Source organism: Leucopleurus acutus (assembly GCF_964270905.1).
Source record: "Leucopleurus acutus genome assembly, chromosome: 1".
In the NCBI taxonomy this organism is placed as follows: Eukaryota; Metazoa; Chordata; class Mammalia; order Artiodactyla; family Delphinidae; genus Leucopleurus; species Leucopleurus acutus.
The window spans coordinates 123,567,223-123,588,487 of record NC_139142.1 but is presented as its reverse complement, the minus strand read 5'-3'; the positions used below and the strand labels follow the sequence as shown (position 1 = coordinate 123,588,487).

The window sequence follows — 21,265 nt, the reverse complement described above, 5'->3', positions numbered from 1 at the left end:
CCCAAAGTTCTAGATGGTTTAGTTCAGTTAAGAAACATATGGGAAAGTAATTGTAGCATTGGACTTCTGGCTCGAATTTCTCAGAAATAGTTTAAGATCAAAGCAAGAAGTCTTTATGATTTTTAGGTAGGTTGGCTCCCTACTGATTACTTACTGGTTTGGCGGAAAACCTATCTTTTCTTTTAAATTTAGTTTAATTTTTATTTATTAATTTTTTTAAATAGGTGACCAACTGTGGAATCAGGTAATGATATCTTTTCTTTTTTTCGTTTTTTTTTGGCTGCGTTGGGTCTTCTTGCTGCGTGCGGGCTTTCTCTAGTTGCAGTGAGCAGGGGCTACTCTTCATTGTGGTACACAGGCTTCTCAGTGTGGTAGCTTCTCTTATTGTGGAGCATGGGCTCTAGGCATGCAGGCTTCAGTAGTTGTGGCTCACAGGCTCAGTAGTTGTGGCTCGTGGGCTCTAGAGTGCAGGCTCAGTAGTTGTGGCGCACGGGCTTAGTTGCTCTGTGGCATGTGGCATCTTCCTGGACCAGGGATTGAACCCGTGTCCCCTGCATTGGCAGGGGGATTCTTAACCACTGCTCCACCAGGGAAGTCCCTTTAATTTTATTTTTATCACATGGAGATACTATTATTATTTACATTTTGTCAGTGAGGAAACTCAGCCACAGAGAAATTAAACAACTTGCCTAAGATTGAACAACTTGTAGGCTGACTCCAGAGCCCATGCTTTTAACCACTCTGTTAGGCCCCCTCATTGCTGGTCACTGATAGATACTGTGACAGATGCCAGGGCACACAGCACAGCCTCTGAAGCCCAGGAGCTCACCACCTATGAGGGGGGCGGCAAGCAAACAGGCACTTTCAGCACAATGAGCTCACTGTTTGTCTGGACCTTGTCCTAAAGGTACAAACCAAAACCTAAAACCAAAGATGGTTTTTTTTAATAGAGTTGCAGGTTTGTATGTATCTCTGGATACACAGAGGTGACAGATTGTGAGGGCAACAGGGAGAACCAGAGTAAAGAGACAGGAAGACTAGTTAGGAAATTCTAGCAATAGTCCAGGCAAGAGATGATGGTTGCTAGAATTAGGGGAGACACAAGGAGATAGAGAGAATGTGCCGTGGTTGAGAGACAATTAGAAGGTAAAATGGTCAGAGCTTGTTAAATGACTGAATTCAAATTCGAAACCTTTGGCAGAAGCTTCCAGTGAGCCAAGTCTTAAGTCCTGTGCTCAAGCCAGGGCTGCCAGGGGAAGGGAGAAGGAACTTCCAGACACCTGCAGCGTCTGCAGCAGGACACAGGGCACTACTTCCCTCCAAGGGCTCACACACTCAGGAACATCAATAAGAAAGGAATTCAGATGGTTGGCAGCCCAAAATGAGACAAATGTCCATAAAGTGTGACAAGGAAGCGTCCAAGAAGGATGACTTCCTGACCTGAGCAAACAGGGAGATGTGGTGCTATTTACTGAGATAGGAAATCCAGGAGGAGAAACTGGATTAGGAGACGGGAAGAAAAGAGTTGGATGCTAGGCATGATGAGTTTGAGACCTACAGATATGCCATTTGAATGAAGTCCTACAATTCATTACGGCCGATCCCTTTCGATGGCTTTCCATGGTAATCAGGGGAAAAAGTCCCAACTGCTCCACAAGACTCAGAAAAATCTGGCCTCTGGATATTGCACCAGATTGGTTTCATACCATTCTCTGCCTTGCCTGATGAACTCCAGCCACACCAGGTTTTCTTTAAGTTTCTCAAATACATCATACCACTTTCTGCCTTAAGATCCTGGTCCAATCCACTTCCTCTGCCTGGAATGTTTTTTTTCTTTCCCTTAGCCTATTTCAAGGTATTCATTCTTCGGACTTCAGATCAAATGTCATTTCCTCAGGGGAGTCTTCTCTAAACTTCAAATGATAATATGCCCTCTTAACACTTTGTACTTACTTCTCCAGCAGTTAGCCAAGTTCAAAATGATGGATCTGTGTATTTTTGAAATTTAAATTCATCACAACCACTTAACAAAGACGAAGACCAAATAAGATTTGTCAGTACTGTATCCCAGATGCCCAGCCAGGCAATTATATACGCAGTGAGGAATAAGTGAACTAGTCGGTGAATTAATGACTGAAAGAATAAATGTATGATATACATTTGGGGAAGGGAGAGTTAGCTCAAAGACATTGATTTGGGACCATCAACGCAAAACAATGATAACAAGCCAGTGGAGCGTATGAAATCATTCAAGAAAGAGTGAAAGGAAAAAAGCACTTAGTATCTATTATTAACTATTAACTGTTAAGCATTTCTTAATGTGATCCATGAATCATACTGCATTGAAATTAACTAAAGATTTGATCAAGGAATTTATATTTTAGTCCAAGTGCTCCCAAGTGTTCCTCATGTATTCTAAAACCTGAGAACCACTAACTTTAAGAATCAGCAGAGAAATACCCTTGACATAGCTCCAGAAGTTTGTGTTACAGACCAGGTGTTCTAAAGTCCAGAAGGAAGAAGCATAAATGTACACAAGTAGCTAAGAGCATGCTGTTGTGCACAGAGCACCAGAGTAGGATTCAAAAGTCCTGGAGTTGATATCTGGTCCCATCGCTTGCCAGTTTTACAACCTACATAACTACTAGTAATTACCTTAAGGTAACAGAGACTTGAAGAGGTTGGCTCTCTCACTGGTGTTTTATGAGAATTAAATACATGTGATAGTTAATTCTAAAAAACATGAAAATTGCTTTATGTGTTTAGAAAATGCAAAGGGAATGTTGATCAACTTGGGGATTTTCCTACTGATTTTCCTCACATAGTAAAACACCACCCTGTTAACACTGAGTGAATTCACACCCTCTGTTTCTGTTCATGCCCACGTGAGTGTGTGTGTGTCTTCAACTGTAATCACTAAAGAACAAACTAGAAAACGAAAGCCATAGGCTTTCCACAAGACATCATTAAGCATCAGAGAACGTGTTAAAGAAAGGGGAAGCTTAACCTACATTTCTGGGAAATAATATCATATTCAGTCTGTCATTTCTTGTTGCCACTATTACATGCAGCCAACAATTTCTTTTATCACAAATTTCACAGAAACGGTACCTGGATAATCACGTTGCCTGTAATAATATCATGTAAAATGGGAGACTGGTCTGATAGCTTGAGTACTGGCTTATGATTTGGGAGAACAGCTTGTAACTGTAGCTCTGCTTACAAATCCGTGCTGTCAGGTAAATCAACGTTTTGCCACCTCAGGTTTCCATCTTATAAAGCTGAATAGCAATACTTAATTTCTAAAACCCCAAACTAGGCAGCAGCGAGTAAGCGCACAGAATCTGGAAAATAAAGGCCTAATTCTAAATCCTGGTTCTGCTACTTAGTTTTTTTTTTTCTCCTCTTAGAAGAATTACAGTGTCTCTGTTTCTCATCTATAAAATGGAGATGATAATAGTACCTAGCTCATAGGATTATTGTGAGGATTATATAATTTAATATAGTATAAAATATTTAGAATAGTGTCTGGCACATAACAAAGCACTCAATAAGTGTCACCTGTTATTAAGCTACCTACCTTATGGGGTTCCTAAGAAAATTAATGTGTGTGTTTGTGTGTGCCAGGGCTACACTTAAAAATAGCCACACACACATCAAGTTTCATACTTTGAAATGAGTACTATCCTTTTTAAAGTAGTAATCATGGTTGAACTGGAGAAGAAGTAAGGGATAAGTTGGAGGCAATGAAGATGATTGGGGGGAGTAGAGAGAGATACATTTATTCTAAATACAGTGACATTGCTCAAAGTATCTTTGGGATCTTTGGGGACTGCCTACAGAGTCATATCACAGTCGCTGGAATCTGCTGAACGTTAGTCATTTTTATCCTCTAAGGGTTTCTTTTATTTTTGGAAGTAGCAGAGACCCAGCAGGAACCAGGTTTGATGAAAGACGTGGTTGACAAGATTCCATAACATTCTTTCCTTTTAAAATGAAGACGAAGAGAATGCACACCATAGGTTGGAATAAACCATGGTGAAGAAGTCCATTAATGCATTTCGTTCCTTCCGGTCTTGTAGTCTATGGAGGCAACCTAAGCTAATACCTTATCATGCGGAACAGTTCTGTTTGCGGTCAGAGTATCCCGGCAATCTGAGGCCCAGCATCAAGTCATTCTGCCTGCAAACTGGGCTCAGTCCTTGGATGCCAGTGGAACAATCAAACTTTTTTTTTAACCTATATTAGAGACTCATTCCTGACCATGGACCTAAGTTCAGGCAACTAGGTCGCTAGGTCGCTCTCTGGATGACGTATTTAGTATATCAATCCCGCTGGGATTTGCTTTCCCCTTTTTTTTTTTTTTTTTTTTGCGTACGCAGGCCTCTCACTGCTGTGGCCTCTCCCATTGCGGAGCACAGGCTCCGGACTCACAGGCTCAGCGGCCACGGCTCACGGGTCCAGCCGCTCCACGGCATGTGGGATCCTCCCGGACCGGGGCACGAACCCACGTCGCCTGCATTGGCAGGCGGACTCTCGACCACCGCGCCACCAGGGAAGCCCTGCTTTCCTCTTAATAATTCCCATTCTGGGATGTTCAGATCCTTTCCTGGTCCCTAACCAGGTAACCAAGGTCCAATAAAAAACAAAAGCCTTCCTGGAGAAAATTGTTGCCCACCTCATGTCCCCAGTTCTCTTTGTTTCTGGCTGTTCTGTACCTCCCCAACTGGTAAGTAGAGTTAGACTCTCGATGTCTTGGTAGCCATCTGTAGCCTGAGGTATACTTCCCAAGCAGCAGATTTTCTTCTGCTGCACTGAACTTTCTCTCCTCACTTCCTCCTTGGATTTATTTCAGAGTCTGAATCACCCCCGTGGGTATATCTATTTCAGGTCCCAGCTCCTCCAATTCTCATCTAATCAATAACAATTGATTAGGCTATACTTTGCTGTGTCTTACACCAGACTACAGAGTTCCTTTATTTTATTCCACACCACATAGAAAATTCTCACATGATTCACAATTTCTATAGAACATATCTATTTGAACCTGCAGAAAGTGTATGAACAATGACATTAGCCAAAACAAACAAACATAAACCTATCCATCTGAGATTTTGACGTAATACCTTTTCTTGAATCTCTGGAATTTGGAAATTGCACTGCAGGCTTTGAAGTGATACTCTTATTACAATCTGGAAATCACCATCTTTCATCGTCAGTTAATATTTCCCTTGAAAAATGTGTTTTTAGTTTCCCTACAAAGACAAGTGTTCCAGGTATATAGCTAGGAGCCATTAATAATTATAGTAAACAAAATCTTTGAACCCTGCATTTTCATTATTCCTGTTAATAGCCGGCTTTCGTGTATCCTTGTGAATTTCTTCCCTACCTCCTGTAAAATGCTTTCGTTTCTCAAAAACTACTATTATCGGCACTTCCTCACTCTTAATAAAGTCTTTTAATGTGACAAGTGTCACCCTTCCAGATTTTGTAAACTTCTTAAAAATGTGATAATATATCATCCCAAACTATTATCACTCACTTTATGTTAACAGAGATCAATACTCCAGAAGCTAACACAAAACTGGCTGACCTGAAAAGCACAACTTGGGCTCCCCTGGTGGCGCAGTAGTTGAGAGTCCGCCTGCCGATGCAGGGGACACGGGTTCGTGCCCCGGTCCGGGAGGATCCCACATGCCACGGAGCGGCTGGGCCCGTGAGCCATGGCCACTGAGCCTGCGCGTCTGGAGCCTGTGCTCCGCAACAGGAGAGGCCACAGCAGTGAGAGGCCCGTGTACCGCAAAAAAAAAAAAAAAAAAAAAAATATATGTGTGTGTGTGTGTGTGTGTGTGTGTGTGTGTGTGTGTGTATATATATATAAGCTATGTCCTTTCATGACAAGACTTGCCCACACCTGCAATGGGATGTCATGGAAAGAGCATCAGATGCTGAATTCTACCGTACGTACATCAATTTCCATCAATACTCTTATTAGCTGTATAGACTTTGACCTGCTTTTGCCTCATTAAGACTCAGTCATCTCATTTACAAAGTGGGGCTAATACTACCCAACAAGGATTAAATATGTACTTAAAATTTCTAGAGGTGAATAGGATAGGAAGGTGTTAAATACATGTTGGTTCTGTCCCTATCTCTTAGCTCCATCTCACACTAGCATATACGCTAAGACCTCTGGGTCCTCCTGGAACATACCACCATGACCTCTCTCCCCACACAACTGATTTATAAACACATTTGTATTCTGAGTCCCAGTCCTGTCTCCTAGAAGAATTACTCCCTTGGGTATTTTGGGCTTTCTGTCTAGCAAGAAGTAGAGATGCCAGCTCTGTCTAATGCCTGTAAGGGCCCTTGGCCACTTCACTCTTCACAGGTCTCCTTTCTAGATCATAATCTATTTCAAAAACCAAGACAATCACTTTATATCACAGGTAATTCTAGAGTATGTAGAAGCCAACAATACTAAACCAAAAGTGTATTGCTATGCACAGCGTTTTAATAGAACATTTTACAAATGGGTTGCCTTCTGCTATTACCAGTACTGCTATACTTGCCTTGAAGAAGGATGTTTCAATTTCTAGGAATACATATATTGTTCTCTATATTTTAATGTGTATAAATTACCAAAACCTTTTCATAAGTGTAATAACCTACTGCTCTGGAGAATTAGAAAATCATTCTTCATTTTAAGAAAATTATTCACACGTTTTCTTAGACTGATTCTATCTCTTCTAATTTGAAAAGAAGAGATGAAACGACACTACATGGGAAGGTATAACATTTGCTGCACAGTGCTTAGCAGCACTCTTAAATTGTGCTATGATGCTCACCTGCGTCAGGCAGCATGTTAAAAAGGCAGACCCCATCGCTCCTGACCTAGACTCTCCGCAGGGGAGGCCCAGAGGCAATCAAACATTTAAGAAGCACCTCGTGATAGACAAACTTGGGCCAACAAACCTCCAAAACTTAGTTGAACTATTTATTCTTCAACATTAAACCTGGAATTTAAGTAAATTCAACTAAGTTTTTAGAGATGTATAAGTTACACCCTCATAGAAAAAAAGATGTGATTAACGGAGCCAAAGGAGTGAAAAGTCCTGCTTGCACTCTCCATCACATTTTCCCTATTGCACTATATTAAAATATATCTAGTAAAATTGTCTTTTTGACGGAAAGAAAGAAAACTAAAGTTTATTTGAATTCTAAGAGTTCTCCACTTTGTATGGAACTAGATCGCCAAGCAACTTAGAAAGGAGTCTAGCATTTAGACTAGATGAGATAAATAAATATGTGTGGACTAGATAAATTTGCCAGATACTGGGGCAGGCTCTGGCATGACAGTAGCAACAGAAAGAGAAATTCACTCATGGACTTTATAATCTGTCTAGGAGCAGCCTCTTGCAGAACCTACAGACAGCCTGGAAATGGCATTTCAAAACAAAACAAAATTTTTGTTCTCTGCTAGAAAAATTTACTGCAAACTGACTTTAGAGTCAGGTAAAGTGTACTCAGACTTCAGAACATCATCCTTCAAGCAGTTGTACGCTATTTATTGGGCTCTACAAGCCTTGATTTATAAGATGAACCACGGATTTGAAGTAGAAAAACTGGGAATGAACTATTCCATAACAAAACCCTAGTGCCTTTCCTACTAGTCCTGTTTTCTCATGAAAATCCTTTAGTTGGAATAAGGCTCACGGCTAATGCCACCTCCATTTTCATCATGTTTCTCCACCTTCAAACAAGAACAAAACAACCTTTGAGGTGAGTAAGCATATAGCTGCTCTAAGTAAACAAATTAGCCATCTATTTAATTCTGGATTCACCCCCTTACTCATTGTATGACACTGAACAAGTTATGGAAGTTTTCAGCATCTCAGTTTCCTCACCTGTAAAATGCGATAATAATGGAATCAAATTCATAGTGATGCTGTAGGGAGCAAAGGGATAAAAAGCAGATAAACTGCCTGGAATGTGCCTGGGATATAGTAGTGCTCAGTAGTAAGTTTTTACCTCTAATCGTACTTCTGAACTCACAGGAGATAAAGTCATAGTCTTAGCAATTAAAGGTCACAGTTTGGATTTGGATTTGGGTTTGACTTCAAAGCTTGTGCTTTTTGTTTAGTATCCTGCTTCCCTTGATTCAGGCATTCATCCAAGGTATTAATTCAGTGCCATCTCTGTATAAAGCACTGGTCTAGGCACAGTGCAAATGAAAGGATGAAAAGAGAAGACCTCTGGCCTTCAGATTACAGTTTAGAAGAGAACATGAGGAATGCACATAAATTGTCATTATATAAGGTGGAAGCCAGAGCCATAAGAGATAGATACAGGGAAATTCTGAGGAGATAATAATTAATTCCAGTTGATGGGTGGTGAAGGGCTAGAGGTAGGGGATCAGATGTTCATCACCATGGTGTGGGTTTCAGGCCAGCTACACAAGCAGGCTCCAGCAACAAAAGAATATGGCCTCATGGGGGTTCTGGCTACACACAGTCTAAAATCTCTTTCCCCACTGGCCTGCTGTTCAAGGTGAAGATTCTCAGAAACACTGGTACCAAACATCCATGTACACTGGGGTCTTTAAAAAAATCCCTCTTGGGGCTTCCCTGGTGGCGCAGTGGTTGAGAGTCTGCCTGCTAATGCAGGGGACACGGGTTCGAGCCCCGGTCTGGGAGGATCCCACATGCCGCGGAGCAGCTAGGCCCGTGAGCCACAACTACTGAGCCTGCGCGTCTGGAGCCTGTGCTCCTCAACAAGAAAGGCCGCGATAGTGAGAGGCCCGCGCACCGCGATGAAGAGTGGCCCCTGCTTGCCACAACTAGAGAAAGCCCTCGCACAGAAACGAAGACCTAACATACCAATAATTAATTAATTAATTAATAAAAAATAAGGAATGATATTTTTTTTAAAAAAATCCCTCTTTACCAGGACCCTGAAGACAAAAGTTGAAATAAATGATTCGAATTTATGAGCTAACATTTCCATCAAGCAATGACAGGAGAGCCGCATTCCACATCGTTTACAGCAAGAGATCTAAGGTCCAATCTTGCCAGGTTAGTAATGGAGAAAAGACAGCACTGCTACCTAATGGTGACTGAGTGGTCATGGAGAGAAAAATCTGTTGGCATCTACCCAAAGCCCAGTAAAGCAGATGGCTATGGACATGAAACCCATCACGACGACCGGCAACTCATTGGGATGCTCTGAGCCGGGAAGGGGCCTGAAAAATGCCCTTCTTTGGCTGCCCTTCCTCATGAAGCATATTGGCAGCGCAGGAGGGGGACAACTGCCTGACTGCTGCCAAAGGGAGAAGAGATGGCCTTTAAAATCTAGGCTACCGCAACCTCCTGCGTAGTCAATCTGGCGCCTTTCAAGCAACCAGAGAGCATCTTAAAGACGGGTGTATGATTTCCTTTAGGATAAATGATATCCAACAGATTCCATTCAAAGCTGGCTCATAGGATAACAAGCCAAGCTCCAAGACTTAGAGGGGTCTGAGTCCTCTGTTGTCAGGCCTGGTGTGTCAGGTATGTGATACCGATTGTTTTACCTTCTTAGGATTCTGAAGTAGGTGGTGTGTGGCTAACCAAGTGTATTTACGTCTTCTGAGGATAAATGCCATTGAATGACTAGGATTGTTAGCTATGTAAATGGTCATTATCAGTAACAATCTACCTTGCAGAAGTTTGCTAATTTGGGATATTTTTTAAGTTAATGAAGATCCACTTTTTTCTGAAACGTATAGTTTCATTGTATTTATAATATTGCCTAACATTTCAGATACCTCAACCAGTTAGCATTAAAACGTTCATGTATTGCATCACGACAAACAGATACACAAACATATACACACACACTGCTTATTCTTAATATGCCTTTAAAGTAGACCTCTCTGAATCCATAGTAAGTAAAATACACTGTCAAAAAGCTGACCTGTATTTCAAGAAACAATGAACTGAGTTTCAGTAATAAGAATATCTAATATTAAAAGTCACTCTGAAATAAGATAGACATTATTCCAATACGAATTACATTTACATAAAAATTTTGACTACTTGGCCTTTTCAAATCAATTTTAAAGATAGTTGAGAACTTTTCCCTGAAAAAAATAACAACCAAAAAACACAGCTAATGTACCCAAGATGCCCTTGACTTATATTGTTCTTTAAACAAATTCCATAAGATATGTTGTTTTATATGGACAGAATTTTAGAGCAGAGAACCCTTATAGTTATTTCACTTGTTTTAGGGCCTGAAACAGTTTAACCATAAAGGTATCTGATTATTCAATGATCCACCCATGTCAACCAGAAAATGGCCAGTTTGGAGTAGTATCTGATCACAATTTTGCTTAAGAAAAAGAAGCCATAATCGGCTACCAGCTGAAGAAATTATTATATTATTTCATAATAGCAATTAACACTTGATCATATAAATATATACCTTTATGGAGTATTATGTACGGCAAGTATTTTAAAGATGACAATGCCATAATCAAGGAAACCATTAACAATATGTAATTCATTAAAACTGAGATTATATCAAACTATCCCAAAGATATAAAGAGATAAGCATGCAAATAACATAAATGGTAAGGGACTGAGGTAAGTGCAGATGAAGTTTGGTTGATAAATAAAAAGTCAAAAAAAAATTTTATTTACATGCAGCTACTTTTCCAAAGTATACGATCCAAAATTGTTCCCCCAGGAGGTCAAGTAAAACTACTAGGTAAGGTACTGCTTTCATTTCCATAATGGGCAAGAGACTTCTACTCCACTCTCTAGGAGGAAGCTACTCAACTCTATCTCCTTTATCCTCCAAAAGAGTGACTTGTGACCGCTCAGGTACAGCCTGAGGGTTTTGGCTCTAGTACCCTCCCTCCGCTGCATCGGTAGGTAGTGAGGGAGGTTGTGGTCCTCCATGGTATGGGCTGGGGTTGGCTGTGCAGAACTAGCTCTTCCTGCTGGCAGGCTCCAAAGTATAGATTTGATGGGAAAAGGAGTGGGAAATCTGGGAGTCCATCTTTCCTAATGCTTTAAGATTAATTTTATCTTTCTCCCAATCCCTGTAAAGCCTAACAGGACCAAAAAGTAGACCCCAGGCTGCTCTTTGATTTCACTCATCCTTCCTTTGATAACTGATGCAATAAAGTTGGGAATATGAAATGGGGTTTTTGCTTAATCCTAGCACAGAAATGTTGAGCCACAGAGTATAGGGCTTATGACCTATTTGAAAACACTTTGATTTTAAATCTTCAAGCCCAACTTGTTGGGGGAGTTCAGTAAAATAAAATCCTTCTCAGAATAAACATGCAAATTCCTTGAAAGTAAATTCCTTCCCCCAAGAGTAAACATAGAACATGCTCTAAAGAACACCACCCAATGGTAAAACACAATGAGCTCATAATGTAGCATTTAAACATAAATACCTCCAGCCAGGATCTTCTCTTCCAATTCTGCCATTTGCTTCTTATAGGCTTTCCAAGCTGCTTCTTTGAAGGAGGGACGAATCTTCTTTGGCTTTATGATTTCCAGGGGCTTTTCAGGGATGTTTTGGTTTTCATCTTCTTTTATTTTCATTTCAGCTGATGTTTCCTTTAAGGGTTCCAATCCCCCTTCACTAGCCACATCATCTTCCTGCCCATCGTAAAGCTCATCTTGTGGGGTTTCATAAGGTGTTTCATATGAAGGGTGATCATATTCCTGAATTTGTTCATCTGATTCAGTAATACTAGTCCTGTTTTCTAGCTTAGCAAGGACTTGTTCCATCACTTCAACATAATCTGTTTCATTATCAGCCACTGGTTCACTATAGTCCTCCTCACGCTCTGCTTTGTAGTAATAAGGCTCTGTGTACACATCAGAGTCCAGCGTGGTACTTGATTCATTTGCAGTTGACTGGGATAATGTTCGAAATCTCCCAATTAAGGAAGAGCCGCTGTCCTCATACCCACTGAGACTCTGTGTGCTTTTGTTCCATACCACTTCCAAGGCTGATTTAGCCCTCTGTAGGGTGGATCCAAATTTGGGGAAGCTGAAAGCCTTATCAGTAAGGTCAATGCTTAATCGACTATGCCAAGATTTGGGTGGGGCATCCTCTGAGTCATCACTTTGCAATTCACTTTGACTTCGATACATCATGGACAACTGGCTTTGGTTTTGGTACAGCTCATTAGAATTAGCTTCCTGATAAGAATTATATTGGCCAACCCACTGTCCTTGTGGTTCATTATCCAACCCAGGGCATGGAGATGAGCTGTCATCTTGGGTTAAATCATAGCTCTCAGAGTCCTCGTGAAGGACACTGTGGCACTTTCCCAAGTCTTCTAGGTCTTTATGGTAAACATCTAGTTGTTGATCAGATAGACTGTTTGTGTCATAGTCAAAAACTTCCTGCGTGGATGAATCTAAAGCTAAATCAGCTCCTTGCTCTACTTGATTCCATTCCTTCCATGGAGAAAGATCTTCATGTAAAGAGAGCTGAGAATCACTGTAGTGACTCTGGTCTCCAGATGCACACACCATGCTATTACTCACTCCACTGTCCACAGTTTCCGCGTTCTCAATTTCACTCTGTACTTGGACACCCTGAGAAGCCCCATTCAAACACTGATCCTGAGGGCTGTCATACAAGGTAGGCGTGCCGTCCTGTTTCCTCTGCCAAAGTTCCCGGTCTGAAGACGACAGGAGGGAGCTTCCATTAGTTCTAGTGAAAAACTGATTTTCTGAAAAATCCTCCGAATAAGATTGACACAATCTGGAAAAGTCTGATTCAGAACGACTAAGTTTAGTGGTGAAAAAATCACTCTGTGAGTGCCAGAGAGGTGTTGCGTCTGCATAATAGGCTGTGGTTTGCTTTGCCAAGTTATCCGATTCTGGCAAATACAAGGAAATTTTATCATATTCTGATTTATTTGCAATTCTGCTGCTACTAGAAGTTTTATTCTTGGCTCTAGCATTGTGTGATTTTGAACTTGACTTGGAAGCACTTCCTTTCGTTGGAAACTCTGACTTGGAAAGCACAGCATAACTGTTTCTATTGAGGTCAGATTCCAGCTCTCTATCACTGTCATCAGGTGACTGCCAACTGTTCATCTTGATTTTGGGCTCTGGAGTAGACAGCTTTATATCCATGCTCTCATATGTCTGGGAGGATGGTATCCCTCTCTCTTTTCTTTCTTTGATGTCATGAGTAAGAATATCTGTCGAGATTCCGATGCCTGTTCCTTTGAGTTTATATGATTTTTTTAAGACGGAATCCCTTTGCTGAGGGGTTTCAAAATACACAAGGATGGGTCGAGGCTTTGCACTGGGGCAATCCCTTTGGTGTCCTATCCTCTGAGCAAATTCAACTTTAATAGCGTTTGGTGCATCTGAAAAACCCATTTTATCTATGAGAATTTGGTACACTACACTTTCAATGTATTCAAATCTTTCTTCGGGCACATTTAAGAATCTCAGGCTTGCCTTGCTACCCATGTGACCTAAATGTTTAATATAATCATGGATGTCTCTGGTTTCCCTCCGAGACTGGACAAACCCTGTACGGAGCTGCTCAATTTCACTTTGTACAACCTCCACGCTGCTGGAGATCTCATCGATAGAATGCTTGAGAGCATTGACATGCCCTCGGAGTTCAGAAAGTTCTGTTTCAATCTGACTTATTCCCTGAAGTTCCTTAAAGATCATTTCCATGACATCCTGTGTTTGGCTAATGCAGCCAGAGGAACTGAATCCGGCCTCCAGGGCACTGGTCTTTGGGTTTCGGGCAGTTCTGTCCAAAGATTTGCTTCTGATTCCCCAGGTTTTCTTCACTGTGCTCAACTCTGAATCCGAGGAGACACACTCTTGACTCTTTTTCCATTTCCTCAGTTTGCGTAAAGCTCCTAGTTTTAAGCTATGCAGAGTGCGTTCCCCATCGGAGCTCCCTTCTGAGGGGGCCAGGCTGCTTGAACTCTTCCTGTTGCGTCTAACTGGCATCGTGTGTGCTGACTGTGCCTGGTTTTCTGTACTGCTCCTTAGTTCACTGAGTGATTCTGAGTAGGAACTCTCGATGGAAGATAACTCCTGAAGGATATCCTCATTATCACCACTGGTTATATGAATATTTTTCTGGAGGCCATTGGCAATAGCTACTCGGTAACTGAACGTGGGGGAGAGGGAAAATTCTTTGTTAGCCTTGTCTTCTTCAGTGGATAAGTTGCGAGCGGATGAACACTTTGCAATCTTCTTTACAGTGCTTTTCAAGGTATTAGAAAATTTAGGGGGTTTGGTCTGGCCCGCAATAAGAATGTCTTGATCCTTTTTCAGCTGACGATTCTCTTTTTTTTTGGTTGTATTTCCCAATTTCTTTGCAAACATTCCTTTGCAAAGCTTATGGATGTAAGGTAAAATCAGGCTCTTGAAAAGATTAGCCACCATGGAGAGCAATTAGTGCAAGCTTTTCTGCCCCAAAGAAGTAAATAAGGTATCAGGATGGAAATCTGTAAATCCAAGGCCAGCATCACTGTTCAGATGTTCTGTGAATCACTGAAAATAGCAGGAAGAGCCGCTGTGTCTCTGCCACAATGTCAGTGTCCTGGGAAAACCAGAAGCCAAGCTCCATTTATGAAAGACATTCATTCACTCTTGGAGGAGGGGTTTCGTGAATCGCTTTCATTTCCACATAACTTCACGCAGTACCTAAAAGAAAGGAACGTTAAAATGAATATCAGAATTCAATCCTAGATTTACCCCATTTCTAACATTTTTCAAAGCTATTCAAGATACACAATGTGTGAAAAATTGCAGAGGGGACAGGGAAATATCTGAATTTCAACACAGTTACTTTTAAAACAATTAGTTAAAGCAAATCAGAACCAATAACTATGTTTAAATTATAATTTTCTTTTCCTAAATCACTTATGGGTGGACACAATTAAAATACTAGTAAAGGTAATAATAATTATTTAGAAAATGTTGTGTAAGGTGACAGGCAATTTAAAAAGCTATATTACCTGCATGGTCTTATCATTTCCACTTTATATCTTTTCTTACAATTACATTTACTTCTACAAACATAAGCATTTCAGTTTAAATGTATTCCCCCCACCTCAAACATTTAAAATTCATCAAATTAATATTACCCATGTAGCTAAGTTTTTTTTATTCAGATAATCTTGTTATTCTAGGTATTCAATGATTGATAACTTCTTAAATGATGACTAAAGTAATTCAAGTAAGAAAACATTTCATGTGATGACATAAATACCAAGAGAAAATACATCTTGTATAGGCATCAAATTTGTCAATGGAGTATCACGAATTGAAAAAAATAGTTATATCAAATTTAGGCATTGTAGTAACAATAACAACACAATAGGAAAATATATTTGAAAATGAGGATAACACATCTCAGTTCTGAGAGGATGTAGCTTGAGAAAGCAAAGCCACCTTAGGCAACCAGTGCAGCCTTGTGGCAGGTGGCAGGAAACCCAACCCCAGGGTTAGGACCATGACTGAAGATAGAACACCAAATCACATAAACAAAATTGTACCACAAATGAAACATGTCTAAAGATAATCAAACACTGGTTGAATATAATTCAGCCTATGATTTGGTATTTTATAATGCAAATGACCACACAAGTAAATCATATTTGTGATAGCCAGTTTTTTGAATTACGTGAAGAAGAGGAAGACAGTTTACATTAATTTTGCTGCTTTACCAGCACTGTGCCTTGTACGTGGTAGGTATTCACACACAATTTTGTTGAACCGAACTTACTATTTTATCACTGAAATATATCACAGAATAATAGTAATGACCAAAAGCCTTTGTTGCTATCAAACTATGGATTTGGGGAGATAAATAATCTATTTAATTCTTTAAAGAATACATCACAAACTGCACATTGCTTTAGGAGCCTGATGTCTCTCTATCAGCTCCCTCCACTTGGAAATCTGCCAATTTCACTTTACTAGGGTCCTGCAGGGACTTGAGGAATACATTATCTGGCCAGGAGCCAAGCTTCATAAGAGATAGGGCACTGCAATGAGAAAGGGAAGCAAAAAAGATGGAGGAGAGAAACAGACAGACTCTAAACCCATGTCTTCCGGGTTTCATAAGCTGTTAGAGTCTAATTCTGCTTGTCTGAAACAATTTGGTATTCATTCAGAATTACATGCCATGTTTTCTACTAATAAAAATTGCAAGAAATTAATTCCTGAATTAAATTCAAAAAATATTTATTGTATTCCTATGTGACCTCTCCTTGTGGGGAAAAAAAAGACTTTAGAAAGTTAAGTAATGGAGATATATGTATACATAGAGCTGATTCACTTTGTTGTACAGCAGAAACTAACACAACATTGTAAAGCAATTATACTCCAATAAAGATGTTAAAAAAAAAAAAGAAAGGAAAGTTAAGTAGCAGTAGGGTAGATAAATTATTTTAAAACCAACTTTGATAAAATAAATTGTTCCACTAATCACTCAATCTAAGATCCTGGGTCTCTCAAACCTGGAAACAAATATCTGCTTTTTATTTAAATGAACGCAGCAATTTTGTCAATGCCTCTAAAGTTTTCATGAAATTGTGTCTAGACTTCTTGACCTGCATTACTAGTGCAGAGCTATTGTTCTAGACTATAACGGTTGGAAAATTTTTGAACAGGAAAATTCAATCTACATTGAAGCCCTGCTTCAAAACACAAACCCGTGGACATGTCGGCATAGCTGCACAGACGAACTCACTTGCTCTGTATTCCAACCATACAGAACAGCTTGTTATTCACTACAGGCTCTACGCTCTTTCGCACCTCAGTAACTCTTCTATTCTCTCTACCTAGAATATCATTCATGTCTAGCTCTTCCTATCTGTAAAAATTGTGTTTCAACTTCAAAATCATTTGTCCAGTGAAGACTTCACTGACCACCCACACTGAGCTTTTCTCTCTCTTTGCCACACTCTCCCACAATCCAGTGCATAAGCAATTCAAATTCTTCTGTATTATAATCTCATTTCTGTCTCCATTCACTGGACTATGTCCTCTTTAAGGGTAAGACTATGACTTGCCCAATTTTAAACATCCTGAACCCAGCAGACATAATAAACATTCAATAAATGGTTATTGAAGAATTGGTTCAAAAGGTACAATGTTTCAGTTATGCAAGATGAATAAGCCCTGGAGATCTACTGTACATCACAGTGCTGTTAGTTAATAATACTGTATACTTAAAATTTTGCTAAAAGGGTAGATCTTATGTTGTGTTCATGTCACAAAATAATAATAATTATAAAGAAGAAAAGGCAGGAGGAAACTTTGTGTGATGATAGATATGTTTACAGCATAGACTGTGGTAATGATGGATATGTTCATAGCATAAATTTTGGTGATGATTTCACAGATGCATACTTACCTCCAAATTAACCCACATTTCAGCTACTTATTAATGTCTTCACCTGGTCGTCTAAAATTAAACTCCATACAACACCTAGTCATTTTCCCAAATTAGTCTCAACTAATATCATATCATCATAGTTATTAATTTACCCAAGACATATACCCAGGAATCATTCTAGATTCAATATGATCCATTCCATATCCATACCTGATGTATGTCCCCTTATCCCACTAGTGATGCCTTAGTTCTGAACTCCACAATTTCTCATCTGGACTACTACAGTTGTATCCTATATGGTCGTCCTAGCTCTAATTTGGCCCTTCTCTCAAATCCTCCTCTCTAAAATTAATATATTTAAAAGATATAGGGCTTCCCTGGTGGCGCAGTGGTTGAGAGTCTGCCTGCCGATGCAGGGGACACGAGTTCATGCCCCAGTCCAGGAAGATCCCACATGCCGCGGAGCGGCTGGGCCCATGAGCCATGGCCACTGGGCCTGCGCGTCCGGAGCCTGTGCTCCACAACGGGAGAGGCCACAACAGTGAGAGGCCCGCGTACAGCAAAAAAAAAAAAAAAAAAAAAAAAAAAGATATAATTCCTTCTACTTAAGACATTACCTTTCTCAGCAGTTTCATTTCCTGTCACTCCCCCAAGCACATCCGCCCAAGGCACTGAAGTAGTAACAGTTCCCTGATTACCGTATTGTTGCCTCCATGCTGTTCCTTCTGCCGCCATCCCTTTCCCCTTCCCTCTATCCCCACATGCCTTACTCATGAATATCTCTATATATTCATCTATGTAACTTAGATCCAGCAGGGATCAGCATCATCTTGTTGGACCTCTTCAGAGCCCAGCACTTCCTCCTCTGTGCTCCCACGATACCTTGAATGTACCTTTGTTATGGTAACTTACAATACAGTAATTACTTATGTGAAATATTTTATTTATATGTCTATCTCTCAAATCTGACTGTGATTTGAAGGGCAGGGGCTATGTCCTGTTTAACTTTAAATATCTATGTTACTTGATATGTAATCAACTCATAATATTTGCTGGACAAATGAATAAATATATGAACAAATGAATGAATGGAGAAACAACAAGCCCATGAATTACTAGATAAACAATAAAGATACAAAGAAGCCTGAACTAGCTGAACTGGGCCTTAAATGATCCAGAGAAAGAAAATCAGTATAAGCAGAAGGCAAGCATCCCAAACATTCATGTCGTGTCCAAAGATGGAGAAGCACCCACCTTGGAGAGAGATGGGGACTAAAGGGAGATGGGTCTGCATGGGCAAAACCTAAACAGAATGTGGAAAGGTTTGAAACTTAGGTTTAGAAGTGCTATTTGATGAGGAGGCACTAACGGTTATCGGTTTTCAGCACGGCCTCTGGATTCCAATTACCTGCATTGGAATTCCAGTTCTCAGACATATTACAATAGCTGTATGAGCTTGAGAAAGTCACTTCTATACTGCCTTCACTTGTACATTTATTAAATTGTGACAGAAATAGTACCTCCTCATGGGATATCTGTAATGAGTTAACACATGTGAAGTTCTTAGAACAGTATTTAAAACAGAGCAAAGCCCAGTACATATTAGTTGTCATGAGAACGAAGAAGGCTGTTGAAAAGATGCAAGAAGTAATGACGGAAGATTCATAGTGTGGTATCTCTTGTGAAAACTAAGATAGATAGAAGTAGGAGGAAACTTAGGAATCCTGCTAGGTTGGAGGATGAGATTAAAAAATATAGCATATATTTTAAAGAAGAAACTGGAGGGGAAATGGAGAATGCTTTATACTTCTATGGTCCAGTGACAATTTTCCAATATTGAAATCTCACCTTCCTAGTCACTGGGCTCGCTCTCTCTATCTCTGTCTCCATCTTTTTCTCTTTCTCTCTCTCTCTCTCTCTCTCTCTCTCTCTCTCTCTCTCTTACAAAGCCACAGCTGCCTTACTAAGGTTACTGAGTCTCAGATATCAGGTGGGGTACTTCCTTTAGACAAGTGGCCAGGGTAGAGAAGGAAGCTAACATTTAATGAACACCTGTTATGTTCCAGAAGCTTAAACTATCCCAATTAATCCTCACAGAAACCTCTTGAAGAAGACATTATTATATGTCCATTTTACAGATGAAGAAACAAGAGGTTCAAAGAGATTAAAAGATACAGCTAAAGTTACACAGCTAGTAAACGGCACCACGTTATCCTCCCTCCCGATAGCTTCCACCAGAGCTTTATGAAAGATAACTAAAGCAAAAAGATATCTTGGGACTTCCCTGGTGATATAGTGGTTAAGAATCCGCCTGCCAGTGCAGGAGAGGTGGGTTCGAGCTCTGGTCCGGGAAGATCCCACGTGCTGTGGATCAACTAAGCCCGTGCACCACAACTATTGAGCCTGCACTCTGGAGCCCACGAGCCACGACTACTGAAGCCCGTGCACCTAAAGCCCGTGCTCCGCAACAAAGAGAAGCCACCGCAATGAAAAGCCCGCGCACCGCAATGAAGAGTAGCCCCCGCTCACCACAACTAGAGAAAGCCCGCGCGCAGCAACAAAGACCCAACGCAGCCAAAAATAAGTAAATAAATTAAATCTACGTTTATAAAAACAAAAGGATATCTTGGTCCTTAGTCCTGGGGTCTATGAAGCTATCAGCTGCATGTAAAGTGAATGTTGCCAGTGTTAATTGACACAAGTCCTAACACCCGCCACATACAAATCCACATACCTACTCTCCTCTCTAAAGTTCTTTTTTTAAAAAAATGGGAGCAGCCCAGATCAGGACAAAATCAGCATCAGTATGAGGTATGTGGGAGGCAAAGGGATTGAGGAGGGATGGGGAGACCAACATATCATCACATGATTCTTCACTTGAATTCAAAATCTCATATTTACCCTCCAGTTGTATTACCTTTCATTATACAGCCACACATTCTTTTCAGTAACGAAGTTTGGGGGTAAGATTTAAAGTTTTGGGAAGGAGGATTTTGAAAAAGATTAAAACGCTAGATTATTATGAGATGCCTTAGTAATAATATTTAATTATTACTTACTGTGTGCCAAGCACTGTGTATGTAATTTTCTAAAATTTACCTCATTTCACTTCATTCCCATAATAATTGTGTGAAATTCGTATTATTATTTTCCAGAAAAGGAAGCTGAGGTTTAGAGTTTTGAGGAAACTTGCCTTAATATATGCAGCTAACAAGCAACACAGCCTTGACTCCAGGCCCCAGATTTGGACTCCAAGTGTATCAATTCCAAACTGCCTATTAGGGTTCAATGGGGAGTAAAATATTTTTTGCCTGTATGTTAACAAATCCATTTTGTAAAAGAGCTATTTAGTATGACTATAACAGTAGGCATCCTTGTGGGCTAAAAGAGCTAATGAACATTTGAACAGTCAGCAATTTATTGCTAAATCATTACCAAAACTAAGTTAAAGTATTTTCAGATAAATAAACAATTTTAAGTTCCTTATCAAATCCAGTAAAGTAGGTGAACTGGGTATCCAAATGTTAACTTGCAAGGGAGGGAGAAGACAAAGAAGCACGATGTGATACAGCCCTACTAGGCTGCCTCCCCAAGTCCTGCCCTCTCTACTTCAGCATGATGCTTCCTTCACAGGCCCTGAGCTGAATTCCCACCTCTGGTGTAGGAACCTCAGGCTTGCCACCTGCGTTTCTGACCTTCTATTTATTACTATCTGCTTAATCCCTGCTACCAGCCCAGTAGGGAAGTCTCACTCTTAACTGCTCCTTTGTTGGCACTGACTTTGTGTTAAGCATCCAGGACCCTGTTAGGAAGATAATTGATCTCCCACCAGAAGAGAGCAAGAAAGCCTCTGTTTCTCATT

The 21,265-nt window shown here is 40.3% G+C and overlaps 1 protein-coding gene across 1 annotated transcript in view; it reads right to left on the bottom strand.

Annotated features, from left to right (window-relative positions):
- Positions 1-14,441, bottom strand: part of UNC13C (unc-13 homolog C) — a gene marked incomplete at both ends in the record, with an annotated part of 586,714 nt that extends 572,273 nt beyond the window's left edge. The window contains one exon of the mRNA XM_082853041.1: positions 11,450-14,441. Within this exon, the coding sequence (XP_082709167.1) occupies positions 11,450-14,441 (2,992 nt within the window). The remainder of the gene's footprint in view (positions 1-11,449) is intronic.
- Between the last annotated feature and the right edge of the window lie 6,824 nt (positions 14,442-21,265).